This window comes from Triturus cristatus, chromosome 5_1 (genome assembly GCF_964204655.1).
Source record: "Triturus cristatus chromosome 5_1, aTriCri1.1, whole genome shotgun sequence".
In the NCBI taxonomy this organism is placed as follows: domain Eukaryota; kingdom Metazoa; phylum Chordata; class Amphibia; order Caudata; family Salamandridae; genus Triturus; species Triturus cristatus.
Window position 1 is genome coordinate 633,939,883 of NC_140587.1, and position 19,827 is coordinate 633,959,709.

General features: G+C 44.6%; 1 protein-coding gene across 4 annotated transcripts in view; it reads right to left on the minus strand.

The window, feature by feature from the left end:
• UBXN2B (UBX domain protein 2B) overlaps positions 1-19,827 on the minus strand; it is a 247,368-nt gene that overhangs the window by 153,175 nt on the left and 74,366 nt on the right. For all 4 annotated transcript variants that reach the window (XR_014961540.1, XM_085605571.1, XM_085605573.1 and 1 more), the window contains 2 exons: positions 10,434-10,581; positions 1,150-1,242 (listed from right to left, as the gene is read on the minus strand). Coding sequence is in view for 3 of the 4 variants with exons in the window: in XM_085605571.1 (XP_085461697.1) it covers positions 1,150-1,242; positions 10,434-10,581 (241 nt within the window). In the remaining variant the exon portion in view is untranslated. The remainder of the gene's footprint in view (positions 1-1,149; positions 1,243-10,433; positions 10,582-19,827) is intronic.

Sequence of the window (19,827 nt, forward strand, 5' to 3'; positions counted from 1 at the left end):
CTACTCACGCTGCCCTGGGGACTGCACATTCATGTGAAAAACTGAGCAGTTGCTTTGAAGCCGCTCTGTGTTTTCACAGAGCAGGTGGCACCTGCCTGCACTTTTAAACAGGATTAGAGATCCCCTTGCAGACCGGTGCAGTCAATGACTGCAGCCACCTGCAAGGGGATGTCTGGGGGTCCACGGGACCCCCTCTTACCCGGTCCAGACGGCTACTCTCAGGGGGCGCACTGACAGTGCACCACCTATTAGGTGGCACACTGTCCGTGCGCCTCCTGAGAGCTTCTTTACCCCAGTGCCTGCATCTGTAATAGGGCACCGGCAAAGAGGCAGAGGGATTCCCTCATTTACATGGGGCGCGCCCCCATGCAAATGAGGGAACTACCCCTGAAGATAGTACTGGGCCTTTATGCACGCCAGAGCTAGTGGAATTACAGATGGAAAACCTGCCTGTAATACCAAAGTGCCTTTGGGGCACGCAAACCGGGTGCACATGCCTGTTGCTCCCCAGGGGCACTTTATGTAATACGGCCCTAGATCTAGTAGAACACTGGCATTGTAATGCCCCCCCTTGCCACTTGCTTTGTTTTAAACGCAGGCTGCATTTTGTCCTCAGGTCCAGCATTGCCTAAACGTATCACATAGGAAATTAAGCACCTTGAAAGCTATGTTGCTACTGCTGGGGAAATAAAGATTCTTGGTTCTGTCGCGACTCCAAAGAATTGAAATGTTTTAAGAAATTCTCTCCAAATCCATCTTTAATAATATTATTTTATAGCCAACGTATTTTGAACACAAGGTAGTAACATTTATAGTATAGGATTATTTTTAAAATAAAGTCTTGAGGAGAGGGCAAGTCCTGCAAATGAGAACCAGACTTTTTCACAAATCTTACTTGATGCAACATGTGGCTGGTATTGAAAATTTTCCAGGTCTGATTTTATTTCTCAATCAAATTCAGAATGTTAAAATATCACCAGTGAATCACAAAATGGAGTGTAGCATCTACTTCTGGGAGTGACATTGTTAATTTAAAACTAGTAATTATTTCGCAAAGGGAATGGATATCAACATTGATATAAGCAAGTCAAGACACTTCAAAATATAGCTTGACATTTTCAGCCAGTCTATATATTTTTTGGCACTTACATTTTCGTCAAAGTCGTATTCACACTCTCCAAAAACATATTCCGATCGCATCTGATCAGAATCTCCGAGTTTATATCCACCACCGGAAAATGACTAAAACAAATGAAAGTGCAAAATTATTAAACAAACGCAATATCAAGGCAATGGTTCTTTTTACCAAATATTTGCTGTTAAGATTTTAGTGTAATCAATATTTATAAGCGTGGCAGGGTATAGGTGATGCAAAGCCACATTAACGGATCTTTGGACACATTTGCTAACAAATATGGCAGTGTACTATCTGGCAAATTACACACAAGTTCCCTATTTAAGCATATAACAAAATGAAGATTAAGATGGTCACTTTCTAAATTTTGACAATGAACTTCAAGGTGAAAAGCTGAACCACAAACGCGCCATCTTATTAGATTGCTTCATTTCCAACACAAATTCATGAAATGAAACGCAACATACAGTGCTCACATATCACTTCGTAAATAAGCATTGGTGACCCCAAGGCTACTCAACAGGATTCCCCAAGGCGATATGGTCCCACAGGCATAACTTCCTTTTTACAAATCAGTTATTACCCTTACTCAGGTCTTGGTAATATACTGAGATGCTAAACATTTACCTTAATTTTTTGTGTAAAAATAATGAAGGCAACTGTAATAAATACAAACCAAAGGCAAAACAATCTAGAATATTAATGATGTCCCTGTAAACTACTGTGATATTCAGAGGGGCTGTTCTAAACCACTAAGTAGTTCTGTTATATACAATTATGTGTATTATTATATAACTCTTTATCATCGGTCTTCTCAATCTTTCCTCTCCAACCACCACTCCCATAACCACCCAGAAAGGCACTCACAAACCCATTCACATGCCCATACAGCCACTCATACAAGTCGCCAACCCATACAGCTACTCACATACCCACTCACCGACCCTTACAGCCACTCGCACACCCACTCACCGACCTACACAGCCATACACTCACTCACTCTCAAAGGTTACAGTTAGGAAATAAAATTTTAAAAAACCTTTGAAATTCACCCCCCAAAAAATAAAGTTACAGGGGCGTTAAAGTTTGGAAATAACATTTAAAAAAGTAGAAATTCACTGTAAAAAGATTACAGGGCGTTATAGTAAGGAAATAGAATTAAAAAACCTTAGAAATACACTGGTAAAAACAAAGGTTACAAGGACGTTATACAGATTTCACTCATCCAAAACCAGTAAAATTCCCCAGTTATAGTTACCTGTGCTAACTATAACCTTAGCCCCAGCAATGCACTGCTTATGACCTCACTCATGACATGGTCAGAGACAACACTGATGACATCTCAAATGGCATCACTGATTTTGGTTTGAATCTTTTTATTAAGTTTTATGCATGACATCACTAATGACATAATCTAGTGATTGTGAGTGTTTTATAAAATGTATGAGTGTTAAGCATATATCCCAAGGTATCACAAAAATTAAAGTAGTATACTTTGTGTACTACTAATAAGTGATACTATTTTTTTTTATTTCAACATGTTTTTATAAATTTTTATACAAGAACACATTAGCAAATCTGTTCCAGGGGACGCATCGTTTAGACCACTCGCTTTTAGACCATATCCTACTATGCAGGCCATACATATCATAACAGTGAAGGAGAGAAAGATAAACAGAAAGGAGCAGGAAAGCAAGGAGTGAGAGAAGAGATGGGGGCAGACACCTGAGAGATACATTGCTTATAATATACGTCTGACATACAGTGGGGCAGTTGTTGCACCTTATGACAACCCTGTAGGACCTAGCAGCCATGTTGGTTTGTACCATTAGGGCCCCTTTACATTCTTGAAGGGGGTGGGGGGGGAAGCTTCACCTGGGGTGCAGGATATGACTTCCCCGGACTACCACATTTTCGCGGGGGCTCAAAAGCGTCTAGGAATGTGTCCAGGGATTTCCACTTCCTTCTGGATGCCGGTTTCCGGGGCGAATTCTGAAGAGCCATGTTGTCTGCTCCTCTAAGATGTGTGATCCAGTTGAACCATCCTTTGTAGGATGTCTTACCGGTGTCTTTCCAGTTAGTGAGGACCATTTTCATTGCTGCGGTCAGTAGCAAGTCCAGAAGGTCCCTGTTGTGTTCTGACCTCAGCTCTGTACTCATAAATGCCGTGGTTATAGTGGAGAATTCTTTTGTTAGAGTGTAGTCAAACAGTTTATTAAAAAACCTAAAGATTTCTCCCCAGAATGAATTGAGAGCTGGGCAGTAAAGGATAAGGTGTGCTTGATCCCCTTTTTCTTTGTTACAGTTCCAGCATACTGCTTCCTCCCTGAGGCCTAATGAGTGTAATCGTGCAGGGGTTCAGAAAGCCTTGTGTAGCAACCAAAATGTTGTTTGTGAGAGCACTGGGGATATCTTATTACGTGAAACCGACGTCCATAGTGTGGCCCATTCTTGATCATTGAGAGTGGCTTTAGTTTGATTTTTCCAGTAGGCTACTGTCTTGTCGTTAAGTTTAGAGGGTTTACGACGGAGGAGTTTGTAGAGGTGCGAGACCTGGTGTCCTAATTTATTTATGTTAGTTACGAACTGGAACGATTGACGGTTGCAAGGATAAAAGTTTGGCTTTGGACAAAGCCGATCTGATTTTTAGGAAGTTATAAAATTCGATATCATTTAGTTTGTGCCTTTCTTTAAGGTGAGCGAAGGTTACAGGGTAAGCTTTGTTTTCTAATTGGAGAGGACAGTAGATCCCTTTCTCGATCCATGGTTCGAAGGTTAAACTTTTACCTTTGTATAGAATCCTGCTATTGGCCTAGATTGATTCATTTTTTGATCCTTTGATGCTGTTTTCTAGCTTCTTATCTATCTTTAGTAGGGCAATTTTAGTGTTTAAAGATCGATTTTGAGGTGTGGGGGTATCTGTTTGCTGTTAGTAGAGCAGGAGGGCTTACAATATTTAGGATGGCCTTCTCCACCTGCAGCCATGCCGGCGTGTAGCCGGCTGGCGGCGCTATCCAATACGAGCCTTGTTGTGCCAGAAACGCTAACTGGAAAGTTTTGAAGTCTGCTAGATTTACCCCTCCTTGATTTTGCCAACATCCCAACAATCGCTCCCGAAATCCAGCAGGTAATGGAGTATCTTGAAAACCATAAACTCGATTGTTCAGGCAGTAGAGCAATGGCAGATGCAACGCAAAAAGGTATCGTGGCAGAATGGGATTTCTGAGCAGCCGCGAAAACTCTACTGCAACGTACGACCTTTGACAACATCGTAGATTGCCTGCCAATTCAAATTGCCGCTCCAACATTCGAGGAACATTACTGTCCCTTCGAAGATATGAATTGGATTGCTTCCCTTTTCTCACATGATGGCAACAATGACCTCTTGGAACATTACGCATCTCAAGCCGCTGAACAACTTCCGGATTGCAATCTCCAAGACTTGTAAGAAATTCACGTTGCTCTTGGATTGATATATACCAACTTTTTTGACTTTTTCTCTTTCAATTTTTTTAATACACTTAAATTGAACTGTTTTCATATAATAACTTTCTAAGTATGCTCAGGCATTTGAACTCTGTTTTCATTATTGCCCCGTACGTCTCCAGTCTAACCAGGGATGGGTGATGTATGGCCTATCCAAATACGCTATTTACTTCCTAAATTAGCCTAAACCCGACATCCATTTTGAAACCATCTCTATTTTTTGTGCACACGTCTCTCTGCCTGCCTGTTATCCATGAAGCCCTTTCACACAAATTTACTCATCCTCAGCCTCTACTCACGAGCTGGCGATCAACATCAAAAAACACGACATTGTTTAGGAACTGGTTGGCACAGTGTGCTAATCGTATCCTACCTTTATTTTCATTATAGAATTGAGCCATTCATGTCTAATAGCTATTGTTTATGTCACATGGAACTGTTACATGTAATGTGGAATACACTAATGCAGCAGCTTCAGATTTGAATATAACAGAATCGGTTGGAGTTTGCCTCAGCTCGGTGCCTTAGCTCTTTGCACAAGAATTTTTTTTGAAAGCGCTGAAGACAATGTATGGTTTGACGAGAAGGGTACCTAATGTGCTTCTCAGAAGCACAATTTTCTGTTCCTCCTCAAAGTTCTGATGTGACTAGAACTATTACCAATTCTGACACGCACCAGATTGAATCTACCGTACAAGAGATTGCTGACTGTTCTACTGTTGATCATTTTGTGTTACAACAAATGAGTACCAGGGTACCGAAGAAGTTTGATGATTACACTTTGCAATTTTTTTTTCTTTTCTTAAAGGATACATGTGCTAATCGTATCCTACCTTTATTTTCATTACAGAATTTCGAGTCATTCAAGTGTAATAGGTATTGTTTATGCCACATGGAACTGTAACATGTAATGTGGAATTCAGTGATGCAGGAGCTTATGTTTGAATACAGCAGAAGCGGTTGGAATTTGCCTCAACTGAATGCCTTACCTCTTGCACCAGTGGATCCATTTATGGCACTTAAATAAAGACACTCTTTATAATATAACTTTCAGACTCCATCCCTTTATTACACAGAGCCACTTTCTCAGACACACCTGATTTCACCATTTCTCTTCTGTGGCATTGCAACATTCTGCATTATATTCTTCACAATTATTTCTTTATTCCTGCTTCCTAAAACACTGCATTCGAGTCTTCAGAAAGTAGAGGTGAGTAGTTCGCTTCCCACTCCCTGTATCGTATTAACGCATACTAACACTACTTACACAGATATGCTAAAGCGGCCAGTATTCTACAACGCCCACACACATCACTTTACAGCAATCAGCTCACGGCTTACGCTTTCATCCCAGAGTCTTCAGACCAGTACCAGTGAGTAGTCTGCTTCCCACTCCCGCTATACTCTAAACGCATACCAACACCACCTACACAGCTATCCTACAGCAGCCAGTATGCTACAGCGCCCAGACCACATCAGTTTACACCACTCAGCTCATGGTTTAGGCGCATGCTTTCATCCCCGAGTGTACCAGCACCTCATCTCAGCACCCTCTCACTCTCGGCAAACCCTGTATAGCACACCCTAAACACCCCACAAACGTTACAGTGCTCCTACCCTCCCCTTTCCTACTTTTTTCGCCCTTTTTCCCCCTTACTCATTTCAACAGAATCACAAAATGGCGGGCAACACTTCCTAGTTGCAACCACTCGCACCGCTCACAGCCAATAAGCAGCAAGCTCGTGCTCGTAACGCATCAGCCAATCAGATGGCAGAATTCCCAAATATATCGATGTCTGTAAATGTTGATATTTCTCCAAAACTACTGAACGGATTTACACTAAATAAGCAAAAGCGTGCTTTCTAGACCAAGACCCTTCTCCCTGCCAAATTTGGGGCTATTTTGTTCACCCGTTCGACCTGTAGGCTTGTCTAAAGTTTCCAATGGAAATTAACATGGAGAAAACACGTTTTGGGACCCCCTTTTTTTCCTTGCCCCCCCCCCCTTGACGAATCACCCCCAAACTTCCCACATAGGAGCGGATATGAACAAAGAATTCGTTTGGGAAATTTCATGAAGATTCATCAAACAACGCCAAAGTTATAAGCAAAACAAAAAATGTTCTTTGTATGGAAACTTGGTCCTAACTATAACTACATACTGGCGACCGCCAGTAGGTAATTAAAATTATATATATATATATTATATATAAATAAATCAAAGGTTACAGAGATGTTATAGTTAGGCTGACATTTCACTCATACAAATCCAGAGAAATGCAGCAGTTTTAGTTAGCTGAGCATTTGAGATGTCATCAGTGATGTAATATGAGAGGTCATAAGCAGTGCATTGCAGGGGCGTAAGTTATAGTTAGCTCAGGTAACTATACGTTAAATAAATGTCTCCACACAAGTTGGTTAAACAAAGGGCGTTCATTCAAATACAGATCCTCTAGCACCAACTGAGCAAGTCAACGGCACCAACATTCCAAGGTGAGCTTCACACCAAGATTCTATTGGAATGGAATGTACTATTCGGGAAAGAGGAGGGGGGGAAGAGACAGAAGGAATGAACCAAGAGAGGTTTAGAAGTACAGGCATGAGGAAAATCACTGGTTGCAACACTTTAACTGCTGAATTTCACTGGTTTTGTAGGAGTAAAATTTGAGCCTTTGAGTCCCTGCAACCTTTGGAGTTTATTCCAGTGAATTTCTATGGTTTTTTAACTAATACTCATGTTTGCAGAGTGGTGGGGAAAGGGGGAGGGGTCTCTGACCAGCGCACAGCAATCCTGCTTTGTGGGGCTTACTGGCCAAAACAGGAGGGGTTCTTGGCCCCCAAGGACCCTCAGCATATAAAAGAACTTTATCCCCCAACTAGTAGTGCGCCAGGAGGTGTGTTTGCAGAGTGGTGGAGAAAGCGTGCATGGCCTTGGAAGACCTTGCAACAATCCTGCTGTGTGGGACTTATTGGAGGCAATGGGAAGGGGAGTTGGCCCCCAAGGTCCCTCAGGAACCAAGGGAACTTCACCCCCCCAACTAATAGCACACCAGGAGGCGCATTTAAAGAGTGGTGGAGAAGGGAGCAGGGCATCGGGGATGTTCTCTTGGCAGCCGTTTTTTCTTTTAATTAATTTTTATGAGGGGAGGGGGGCTGCATGGCTCCCTTTCCCCCGGACAAATGTGGCCCCAGGGATCCCATCTCCTGGGCAGGGCTTTTTGGAATGGGGTGGGCCACGCAGCCTCCTCAACAGGCCTATTTCTTCTAATTTTAGTATTTAATTTGAGTTGTAAGATGTATGTTAAGTATAGCACCTGAAACCACAAAGCGCCTCTTGTGGCTATCTGGTAGTTCGAGGCTGGTTGAAAATCACAAATTCAGGCCAACCACGATGGAGTGAGTGCCCGATACAGGGACCAGGTTAGTCCCACAGAAAAAGTTCCTTCAATAAGTCCAGCCTGAATAGTTTCATTTGCGATGGAAGAAGTTAGAGTATCATGGGTGGTCATCTATGTAGCGCGAAAAGCAGGTCAAACATCGCGATGGTTGGTGCTGTAGCCTAAAGATCCTGTCAGGTGTTGCAGATGGTCGTCCCTGGAGGTTGCCATTGGTGGTCACCGCGGTCTGTCAATGCTGTAGTGGAAAGTGCAGATAATGTATTGCCAGGCATTGTTGGCAGTTGCTGTGGCACGAAGAGTCCGGTTCAACAGAGCTTCCCATTGGCGGGTGTCAAGTTCTTGGTGTGAACAGGCCCATTTGCAGTCTTGAAGAGCCCAAAACCACAGGTGTTCTTCTTTTCATGGGGAGAGGGCTCAACTGATTCCACACCAATGGTCCTGGACCTGAGGGGCTCTTGGAGATCACTCCAGCAGATACCAGCATGGCTCAGACAAGTACCGTTGCAGCTCCAGGCAGCAGGTCAGCTGGGCATATGCAGGGAGGCCTCTGGAGCATGGTATATCCCTGTAGCTCAGAACAAGACATCAGTAAGCTGACCCTTGGAGTCAAGTCAGCTTGAGATGAAGGGTGCAGATCCAATCTTCTTTCTCAGGAAGTGGGGCAACAGGGTAGCAGGGCAGTTAGCCCCTATTAAATGTAATAAGTTAACACAATGTTGCCATATGGAAGAGGCAGGCCATTTAGCCCTGAGGACCCCATACCCAGCACCTTTTCAAATGGGGAGGGGGCCTGGCCACTTACTAAAGGGTAGAGGAGAGCAATGTGCACCCGCGGACGATTTTGGCCCTCTCCCTAAGCCAATAGCGGCCCAGAAGCCCCATCCTCCAAGGCCCAGCCAATTGCTGAAGGAGGAGGGAGCCCACCCCCGGCTGCTTTCAGACTTGTGGACCCCATCCCCCATGGCCCGGTCAACAAAGAGTGGGTGCCCTCGTGCCCTCCCAGGGCACCCACCATATCCTGATTGGGGCTCCCCGCATCCAGCGAGAGACAGCATTGCTCCCGCCTGCAGGCAGTAGCTAACGAGATTGCTCCCTACGGGTGGGAGCAATATTCAGATTGGTTTCCCTGCCCACACCACTGCTGGCAGGGAAACCGATCTGAAGTCCGCTACAAGCTGGCAGGAGCATTTTTAAAGCTCCCTCTCGCTGGGAGCAGACTTCATGTTTGCTCTCGCTTGGCAGGAGCTTTGAAATTGTTTCGGCCAAGTGGGAGCAAACACAGGTTTCCCTACCTGTGCCAGTGCGGGCATCGAAATCACTATGTCCTGGGGTGGGCATCCTGGGACAGCCCTGGGTGGTGGGGTCCCCAGGGTCACTAATGGCTTCTGTAGGGGTCCGGTAGGGGGGGGCGCCACCCCCTTCTCATTGTTTTTGCGGGCAGACCATGGGACCTAAATCGGCCCAGGAAAGGGTTGCGTGCACCCCCTCCCCCATAATTACATAAACAATTCCCCCGGGACATGGCCCACCCACGAGGCTAAACAAAACAAACATAGGAGACCGTACTTGTTTTTTAATTCTGCGTGGATTCTCTGCGAATTCGTGGGAAGTTCTTTTTTTTTACGTTTTGGACACCCAGCAGCGTCCATGTGGGAGCCCACCAGCCTAGGTGGTAAGGGTATTCCTACCCTACCCCCTTCTGTTTATGAATAGTTTTCTTGGGACCCGGGCTGAGTCCCAAGATGGCTTCCACCATTTCCTGGTTGAAGTGGTGGCAGCCAATCAGATCTCACCATGAGACCTGTCGGATCCGCAGATCCAGTGGGCTATCTGGAATGACTACATAAAGGACATCTGCCAAACTACACCTAGTCATAAGACCCAACTGGAATGCTTTTATACAGTGCACTGAATTTGTGTGTCATTATTCAGCATAATGCAATGCCAATGATTAAAATGCTGGAACGAACTATTGCGGTTTGCCTGCATTCTAGGTTCATTGGGTGTGCGAAACTAGGACCTGAAGACGGAAGTAGGCATGTATATTATGACGTGGTGCCCATATGCTGTTCTAGGCAGGAAAAATACCAGTGCTTAGCTGACCTAAGCAGCAGCAATAGCACCTGAATGGCTCTCACTTTTCACACCTTATCAGCTGATAATGTTTGACAGACCTATGCGATGCATTCCAAACAAGGCAGGCATATGATACATGCCCACACTTCTGTTAAACTTTAGAAAGTTTCAGAATTATTTGTTTTTTGGGTGCACTACAGATTCAGTGGAAAAATAGCCCATATTTTCGCATGCAAGGCAAGAGTCCAAAACAAAAGACTGTTGCTATGATTTCAACAAGTATTCATAACCTTGTTGTTATGTACTTCATGTAAGCACAATTGCAGTACAATTCTTACTTTAGTTTTACTGCTCTCTTCCTCCACAGGAACGGCTCCATGTTCCTTTGCCTCTTTGAAGAGTTCATTTACAATTTCTCCTGGATTCCTTCTCTGGGAAGCAGACTCAGGATGCAATCCAATGTCATCTGGGCTGCCTTCTTCCAACCTTAGAACATAAGTGGATTTTAGTGGTCCAACCATTTATAGGTATTTACAATTATATAAAGGTTTAAATCGGCACTATCCTGTGCATTCTGTTCCAATCTAAGACCCAGAGGAGAAGCTGAGACAAGGCTCAATGTTCACATTAAATTATGGCAGTTGCATCTCAACAACACTATCACAATTTTTGACTTTCAAAAAGTAAGAACGCCTTGTTCCTGTAAAATACCTATACATTATGCAGAAAGTAATGCACATGTGTAACTCCACACATACCAGTGCACAAACAAAGGTCAACCAGAGATCTAATTTAGATACAAGTAAACCAATTCTGCAACAGATCCTATTAACCACCTGTGGGCATGCAGAAAACATGTAAAATAGGGACTTGGGTGGCAGACAACCACAGGGAGGTGTGCCCACCAGGCATTTCGGGCAGGTGACAGGGTCTAGGCAGACTGCGGCAGGGGATTGGTGGCTAGCAGGCTTGGGGTGGGGCTAGTAGGTGCCTGGGAAGACATTGTGGGTGGCTACGTCTTTCCTATAAGGAATGCTAAATGGTGACTGCAAGAAGTGTAGAAGTGTTGGGGCAAGTTTAAACCTGCATTTAGCTTTAGCAATTAAGGTTGTTTTAGGGGGATGCGATGCCAACGTTGAGGAAGCGCTCTGTCTCTTGAAAAGAGTGCAGCATGAAAATCTTCTAGCGCATCAGTGGGGAGGAGTGGTTGGATACAGAGGCTGGGCTTGCTTGGTTCGTCAGGCCACTAAGGGTATGGCAGCATCAGTGTGTGCTTATTCCCTGTGCAAACCAAAATGGTGAGATGGGTGGTCAGTAGGGAGGCCGGGGTAGCAAGTGAAGCAAGAATGGTAGTCAGGAAGGTCTTGATGGCTTGAGGTACCATTCCATGATATCCTTTGCCAGCAGCAGCAGAAGGAGTAAGACACAGATGAGGATCGTGCATTAGCAACGCGTGGCAGCTTTTAAGTTTGCCTCGTGGCCATGGGAATCTTTGCAGGAGTCTTTGATTGACAGCGGCCCAGAATGGATGAAGCGCTATGGAGGAGGATGTTGCAGTTACATGTTGGTAGCCTGCCACCTAGGGCAGCTTCAGTAGATGGAGCAGAGTGTGGGCAAAAGTTGGTGAAAAGTGGGCAGACAGGAAGCAGAAGGAATAGTTCTGCAGGAATACAGCATGGGCATTCTTCAGCAATACTAGCTGCTATGCTGGAATGGAGTGTGGATGAAGGTAGTGCAGGAGGTGAGGAGTGTTGGCTAGAGGCAGGAGCACTGAAGGCAGTACATGGTGCAGAAAAGCCTCTGAGTGCATATGAGAGGAGACAGCCTGGAAAGGGGTTGGAGGGCTTGAATTGCGGGGTGGCCCCAAGTAGTAGCAGTGGAGAGGTGGTGGGCCAAAGGCAGCAGAAGTTTAATAAAAGTGAGAGGCACAGGCGGCCTAGGGATTTGCTAGAAGAGATAGCGGTAGGTGGGTTTGGGAGCAGTACGAGGGGCAGGAAGAAGAAAGGGAACTCAGTTCTTGCAGAAAGCAGGCTTCTTGAAAAAGGTTATTCCTCAGCATAAAGAGGTGTTACCTGACTCTAGAGAGCTTAGTGCTGCTACTCAACCTGGAGCAGAAGTGACAGCAAGGAGCAGGGTGGCCAGCTTAAGCCTGGAGTTGGACAGAAGTGGTGAAAAGTGAGTGTAGGAAATTGGGTAACTGGGTGAGGGGTGAGGACACATACTCAAGCAGCAACTCCGGTCAGGGTAAAACACATGCCGACGCAGCTCTGCAAAACAGATATTGAACATGTGCTCTCTAGTATCAGATCACACAACACAGTAAAATCATAAACTTTGCTGCCCTGCACCCAACCATGGAGTGGCTTGCTGGTGTAATCCAGAATATCTACCTAGGACTGGTTCTGCATCTTTTGGCTATCCCTGAACCTAATGCAGTACGTTTCTGGGGTGAGTCCAAACTTGGTGATGAGGATGGTTTTCATTGGGATGTACTTCATATGATCGCACACCTCCAGTGTAAGCAAGGAGTTTCCCCCACTGAAGACGTGTTTCCAGAGTAAGGCCCCACAAAACTCTTACTGGACCCTGTGCATCTCAAGGGCTACCTAATAGGCAGAAAAACAGTTGTCTAGGTCATATCCTACGCCATAGCTGAGCACCAGATCCTTAGGTATGTGATAAAACAAGTTACGTACCTGTAAACTATGGTTCTCCAGTATTGATATCTTTCATAGATTCACATGCTTCTATCTTCCCCGTCGTCATGGTGGGAGTCTCACGGTAAAGGAAATAAATAGCAGTAAATAGAAAAAACTGCATAGATAAGCATAGACTTTGGTAGCCCAGTACCATCATTATGTGGACCCAAAGCCAGCCAGTGAGACGCCAGTGCCGAAGATCACAATCCCCAGCAGACCCATCATATCTCAGATTTCCTGCCCATAGTGTGAGCCAAGGAAGTATCCAGAGATAAAAATGGTCTACCTGAGAAACGGGGAGGCAGGCGGGCTGCATGTGAATCTATGAAAGATGAAAATACTGGAGAACCATAGTGTACAGGTAAGTAACTTGTTTTTCTCCTGTATTGAATATTTCACAGATTCACATGCCTGTATCAGAATAGAGAGCAGTACTACGTTTCCAGGATAGAACCCATATTTCCTAAGGCTCTGCTTCCTCATTGCGATAGAATAGATTGCGTGTCTCAGCATGTACCATATTGTAACATATTATATAAAAACCAAAGACGCATTAGTGAGTACTATCCAATGTAACATTTAAGAAAACATTAACAAGAAAAAACAGCTTTTTTGACAAATAGTAAGGAAAATAACTTAATGAAACAGGTGACGTAGTACGGCTTGTCCCACCGCTGAATCTGCTTTCCAAGCTGTATCCAGGCAGTAGTGCCTGGTAAACGTGTGGATATTCGTCCACGTTGCCGCTCTGCAACTGTCCAGGAGCGATACTCCCACAAACAATGCGGCCGAAGTCGCCATTTTTATGGTTGAGTGAGCTCGAACTGTCGAATGTAAAGGACTTCCGCCTTTCTTGTGGCGCAAGTAATGGCTGAGGTTATCCATCTGGATATGCTAGTCCTTGACAGAGCCAAACTTTTCCTGGGACCAGCAAACACAATTAACACATGATTTGTCTTTCTAAAGGACTTTGTTTTGTCAAAATTTTAAACACCTCTTGATATCCAATGTGTGCAAAGATTTTTCCACTGCCAAAGATAGGTCGTTAAAGTATGTGGGCAGAACAATAGGCTCATTGAGGTGAAAATCCGAAGGGACTTTCGGAATGAATTTAGGATTTGTTCTTAGGATCACCTTGTCTGTTTTTAACTGAAGAAACGGCTCTGTGATGGAAAAAGCCTGAATCTCACTGACTTTTCTGGCTGACGTCAGAGCCAGGAGTAAAGTCATCTTCCAAGATACAAACTGCAGCTCAGCTTTGTGAATTGGTTCGAAAGGTGATTTCATGAGCTGTGCCCGGACTGTGTTAAGTTGCCATGGCACTGATGGATGTTTATTTGGAGGAAAAACTCTGAACAATCCTTTCAAGAATTCCTTTATCACTCTCTGAGACCAAAGAGATGGATGATTCGGTCTTCTGCGATATCTTGAAATGGCAGCAAGATGCACTTTGACAGATGCGTGAGAAAGGCCTGCCTTAGCTAAATGCAATAGGAAAGCAAGAACTTGTTCCGGAGAAGAGTGCAAGGGGTGAAGAGATTGTGTCGAACACCATTGGCAAAACCTTTTCCACTTCGCCACATACGTTTTATTTGTGGAAATTGCACGAGAGTGAGAGACGATATCTCGGCATTCTTGGGGAATATTTAAGGACTGAAATTGATACTCAAGAGGTTCCATGCCGACAAGTTCAGCGAGGCCAAATGGGGATGAAGGACTTGCTCCCTGTTCATGGAAATTAAATTTTGAATTAGAGGAAACTGCACTCTGGGAGTCACTGACAGCTGAAGGAGCTCCGAGAATCAGAATTGTCTCGCCCATGCAAGGGCTATCAAAATTAAGTGACACAGTTCCGACGTCATTTTTCTGAGCACCAGTGCAAATGGGGGAAATGCATATGCAAACATTCCTGTCCAATGGAGCTGAAGAGCATTCCCCCAAGAGCCTGTCTGAGGGAATCTGCTTGCGAACTGTTTGCATTTTTTGTTGTTTTGATTGGCAAACAGGTCAAGAGCCGGAGTGCCCACTAAGTGAAATACTTGAAGGAGTTGATCCCGATTCAGTTCTCATTTGGGACAAACGCATGCTGATCTGCTTAGCGAATCTGCTCTTGTGTTGTGAATTCCAGGGACACGTTGAACTTGCAAAGAGATATTGTGCACTAGAAGCCATTTCCAAATTTCTTGAGCTTGCGCCGATAGGGGCTTTGATCTTGTTCCCCTTGTTTTATTAGATAAAACATTGTTGTTGTGCTGTCTGTTCTGACTAGGACTGGTGAATCGTGAATCCTGGGGAGAAAGGCCTGGAGGCCCAAGAACACCGCTTTTAGCTCCAATAAGTTGATGTGCAATTGAGCCTCTTGTTTGCTCCAATGTCCTTGAATTTCCAGGTCTTGGAGGGGAGCTCCCCATCCTTGCAGGGAGGCGTCTGTTGTCATTATATTACTGGGAGATTGGGGCTCGAAGAGCAGCATTTCTGATAAGTTCTCTCTTATTCCCCACCATGACAATATTTTCATTATTTGAGGATTGAAGAGGATCCGATCCTCGAATGAACCATGATGATAAACCCATTGAAGGTTGACAAGTTCTTGAAGAGGCCGCATGTGGAGCCAGAAATTCGGAACTAATGGGATGCAGCATGACATTATCCCTAACAAGGATTTGAATATCCTTACTGAAGTGGACTTTCTTTTCTTTAGTTGTAAAGTCAGCGTCAAAATCTTCTGGATTTGAAGGGTATGCTTTTGCTTTGCTTGTTCGTAATAAGGCTCCTAAAAATTGAAGAGACAGAATTAGAGAAGATTTGTCCATGTTTATTCGTAAACCCAGAAAGTGAAAGAGATTCATGCAACATTCCAAGGATTCTTGAGTGTCTTGATACGATGCGCCCTTTTTTAACCAATCATCTAGAGATGGATATATCTGATGACCCTGCTGCCTCAGATATGCTGCGACTGGCACCGAGCATTTCATGACCACTCTTGGCGCGGATCGGAGATTGAAGGGTAACCCTCTGAATTGATAATGGCGCCCTGCCACCGCGAATCTGAGATACCGTCTGTGTTTGACATGGATTGGAATATGGAAGCATGCATCTAATAGATCTAAAGATGTCCTATATTCCCCTCTGCTCAGCATCATCAGAATTTCTTGAAGAGATAGGATACGGAAAGATTGTTTCCTGATGAATTTGTTTGAGCCTCTGGGATCCAACCTGCCTCCATTTGGTCGATTGCTTTTTCCGTATCAGGAAAAAATGCGAGTAGAATCGTTTCCCTCACTGTTGAAGAGGGACCTCCTCTATTGCTCCTTTTACAAGAAGAGACAGAATTTTCGCCTTGAGGGCCAAGAGATGTTGCTCTTTTCCGTGAATGGGAGGTCGCTCCGGTGGTTTGTAGACTAACTCTAGGGTGTGACCCTGATGAATTTTGTCTAGAACCCATCTGTCCGATGTTATAGACAGCCATTGGTGGTAACAAGGAGAGAGATAATGGGTCTGATGGAGGTTGTGTAATGACGAGGTGGTTGGCGCCTTGAAATTGTCACGGTCTCCGATTGGAGTCCTATAATTTTCCTCTTGCAGATGGCTTCCGTCTGGGCTGTTGTTGATAAGAAGTATTTGAGGACCGAAATTGTGGAGTGTGAAAACTGTTGGTACCCTTGCTGATGGTACGGCTGGTACCTATTAGATTGATAGGAAGATCTCTGCTGATAGTGTCCTCTTGATCCTCTGCCTCGAAAGGACTGAAATCTGTTCTGCTGCAGAGCATCTAACACCCTCGCCCTATCTGTATCTGACTTAATGTCCTGCAGGGCATCGCCAACGTGCTTGCCGAATAGATTTTCTCAGTCGAAGGGCATGTCGACTATCTTGGCCAGCACTTCCGGCCTGAACGAGGTAGCTTTTAGCCATCCCTGCCTGCGAAGCGCTACGGCTCCTGCCATTTGTCTGAAAGCCCCTGCTGATATATCCATGGCTATGTCTATGGATTCTGAGGCTACTCTAGCCCCATCCTGTAGTACAAGTGTAGTGTAGCCTCTTCCTTCTTGTCCTCCGGCAGATGTGATAATAGAGGAGCTATATCCGACCACATTTGCCTGTTGTAGGAGCTTATTATGACGAGCGCATTCAATGCTTTAATAGACGCTGCTGCAATGAACGCAAAGCGTTTTCGTGCTCTATCCAGTTTTCTCCCTTCTTTGTTGGGAGGAGCTATAAATGTAGTTGATGGATTTTTCGATTGTCTTTGTGGTACCTGCATCACCACAGATTCTGGTCGGGAATGACCAATAAGGCATGCCGGAGAAGATTTGGGAGCTCGATGCTTCTTTTCTATTCTGGGTACCGAGGCTGCAACAGAGGCTGGGTTCTTCATAGTTTTCAATCCTTCCTCCGATATATAATTTACCATGGGGATTGTTCTAATTGATTTTCTAGAAGATTCTTTGAAATCATATAGGAAACAATCTGTTTCATTAACCGGAAGAGAATGATCGAACCTCTTAGAAGCCCTTTCCATGAGCTCATGGAATCCCCCGATGTCCTCTGGTGGAGAGATTGCCGGAGAGGGTGACGGCGATGGAGAAGATGAGATAATGGATCGGTCCCATTAGTTGCCAACAGGATCGTACTGAATCAGTTCTCGTTCCTCAAGTTGGTCTTCAACCTCGCGGTCAACTAAGTCATCCCTGATGGTAATAACCTTTGGAGTGCGCACCTTTTGCAATGGAGGAGGAGGTTGCACAATCGGAGCCTGCATGACAGGTTGAGGCGTACTTGAAGTGTCCAAGGAAGAGGCATTAGCTTCAGGGAAGCGACGATAGTAATCGGTGATCATGTGCCTGAGATCCGATACTAGTGAAAGTGGCATGGACAAAGACTCTTCTCTGACACTAGGGGCGTTATCCTCTTCCTCCTCATAGTCATAAGATTGTTGAAAAGATTTGTATCTTTCCGAACTGGATAGAGGGCGATCTTTAAAAAAGAAATCCTCCTGCACTTCTTGATATTCCTCTTCGTCTTTGTCCTGACTCTTAATTTTCAGCTGGGAGGGACTGTATGCGACCCCATATGGCCTTTCCTCTTCAGACTCCTGCATTTCAAGAAGATTTGACGGAGGAAGTGGAGAAATTTTTGTTCAAGAAGTAAATTCTGATTTGCCTGTTCTTTCCGTCGACGAGCCAGTCGACGGTGGAAACCTCTTAATAGAGATCGTCGTCAGCGATCTTGAAATTGGTGATTTAAAAGTTGTTGTCGGCAGAGCGCCCGTCAACAAAACAGACAACAGTGTCAATTGCATAGTCGTCGACGGCGTCGTCTCCGTACCAGTCGTCAACGGCCCAACTGCCGACGGTGTCGTCTTAGTAATCGCCGTCGACACTGTCATCGAAGTCGTCGACGCCTCGTACGCGCAATAGTCGTAGACACTCTAATCTTCGTTGACGGATCCGACGATGGAGCCCTCGTCTCGGAGGACTTTTTGAGAGGAGTATGAGGCACTGACAAGGAAGAGGGGTCCTTGTCCTTAGATTTACTGATTTTTTGTTTTTTCAAATCAGATTTTGCCTCAGAAGATTCTCCTTTGCGTTTTGAAGAGGAGTGAGCCTTAGAATCATCCTCAGAGTAAGGTCAAAAGTTCACCCAGGGAAATAAACTGAGCAAAGCTCAGGGAGACTCCTTCTCACACGAGGTATGATGGCTCTGCTGGGGATTGTGATCTCAGGGCTGGCGTCTCATTGGCTGGCATTGGGCTACCAAAGTCTATGCTTATCTATGGTTTCTATGCAGTTTTTTCTTTTTACTGCTATTTATTTCCTTAACCGTGAGACTCCCACCATGACGATGGGGAAGATACAACCATGTGAATCTATGAAAGATTCAATACTGGAGAACTTTTTTGTCCCTTCCAGACACTGCAGGTATGCTGCCACCATTGTTACTGAACTATGTTTGGCCTTTCATGAGCCATTGTCATTGGTCAGTTCCTCTCTTGCCAGGGCTCTTAGCTTTCTTCTGTTCAGATTCCATGGCCAGTTTCCTCTCCTCCCTCTAAACATCTGCAGTCAAAACTCCATCTCAGCCTTCCTGTCTGTCAGCTCCTCTGAGGACATGCCTTTGGAAGACACACTGCTCTCCACTCTGGCTGGGAGTTCCAACCCAGGAGATATGTCATCCCCTTCCCCTGAGTACTGCATCTAAGCGCTTGCATTCAGGCCCTGCTCCTGCCCCTCCATGTCAGCCTCCTCCCTCCCATCCTCAGTTGCTGTCAGTAACTGTTGAACCTCCACCCAGGCTCTGAGTGTTTTCTGAAGCTCCATCCTCTAGGTGCCTTTCTTGTTTGGCGGTCCCCTTTCCTTACAGAACTGCTTGAGATTAACCACAGTGTAACTATGCAGGTTGGCCAGCTAAAAGTCTATTACTGCAGGTATGGGCAGGGACAGTCAGGTAAAAATGAGAGTGGATATGAAAAGAGAAAGAGCCAATCAAGGAGAATTTGTAAAAAACTTGAATTGGTATCAAATTATTTATCTGGGATTTTTAGTTAACACAAAATCACTGTATGGTACCACACAAACACAAGTTCAAATCTCACAACTGTACACCAATGTAGGAAATGGGTTACTAGTTGAGGGGGGTAAACCCCTACTCAAGCAGCAATGACAATTCTTGGCAGTGTAAAACAAATGCAAACCCCAAACTAACCTGTGCTCAACTCTCTGGTAGTGTGGCAAAAATCAGTCCGGCTTAACGTAGAGGCAATGTGTAAAGTATTATTACAGCACTTCAAACAGTAATAAAGTGAAAACACCACAAAACAAATTCCACACCAATCTTAAAAGATAGAGTAAAATGTAATCAATTATTTGAGACTAAAATGACAAAAATCTAACCAGTAGTATCAGAGATATGCAATTTCAAAGTTATAAAAAATAGTAAACAAAAGGCGATGATGGATGGAGTACAAACTTTTCAGACACTCACCCCCAGTCACAGATCTAGGTTAAATCCATCAACGTTCTTTAGTTCACTT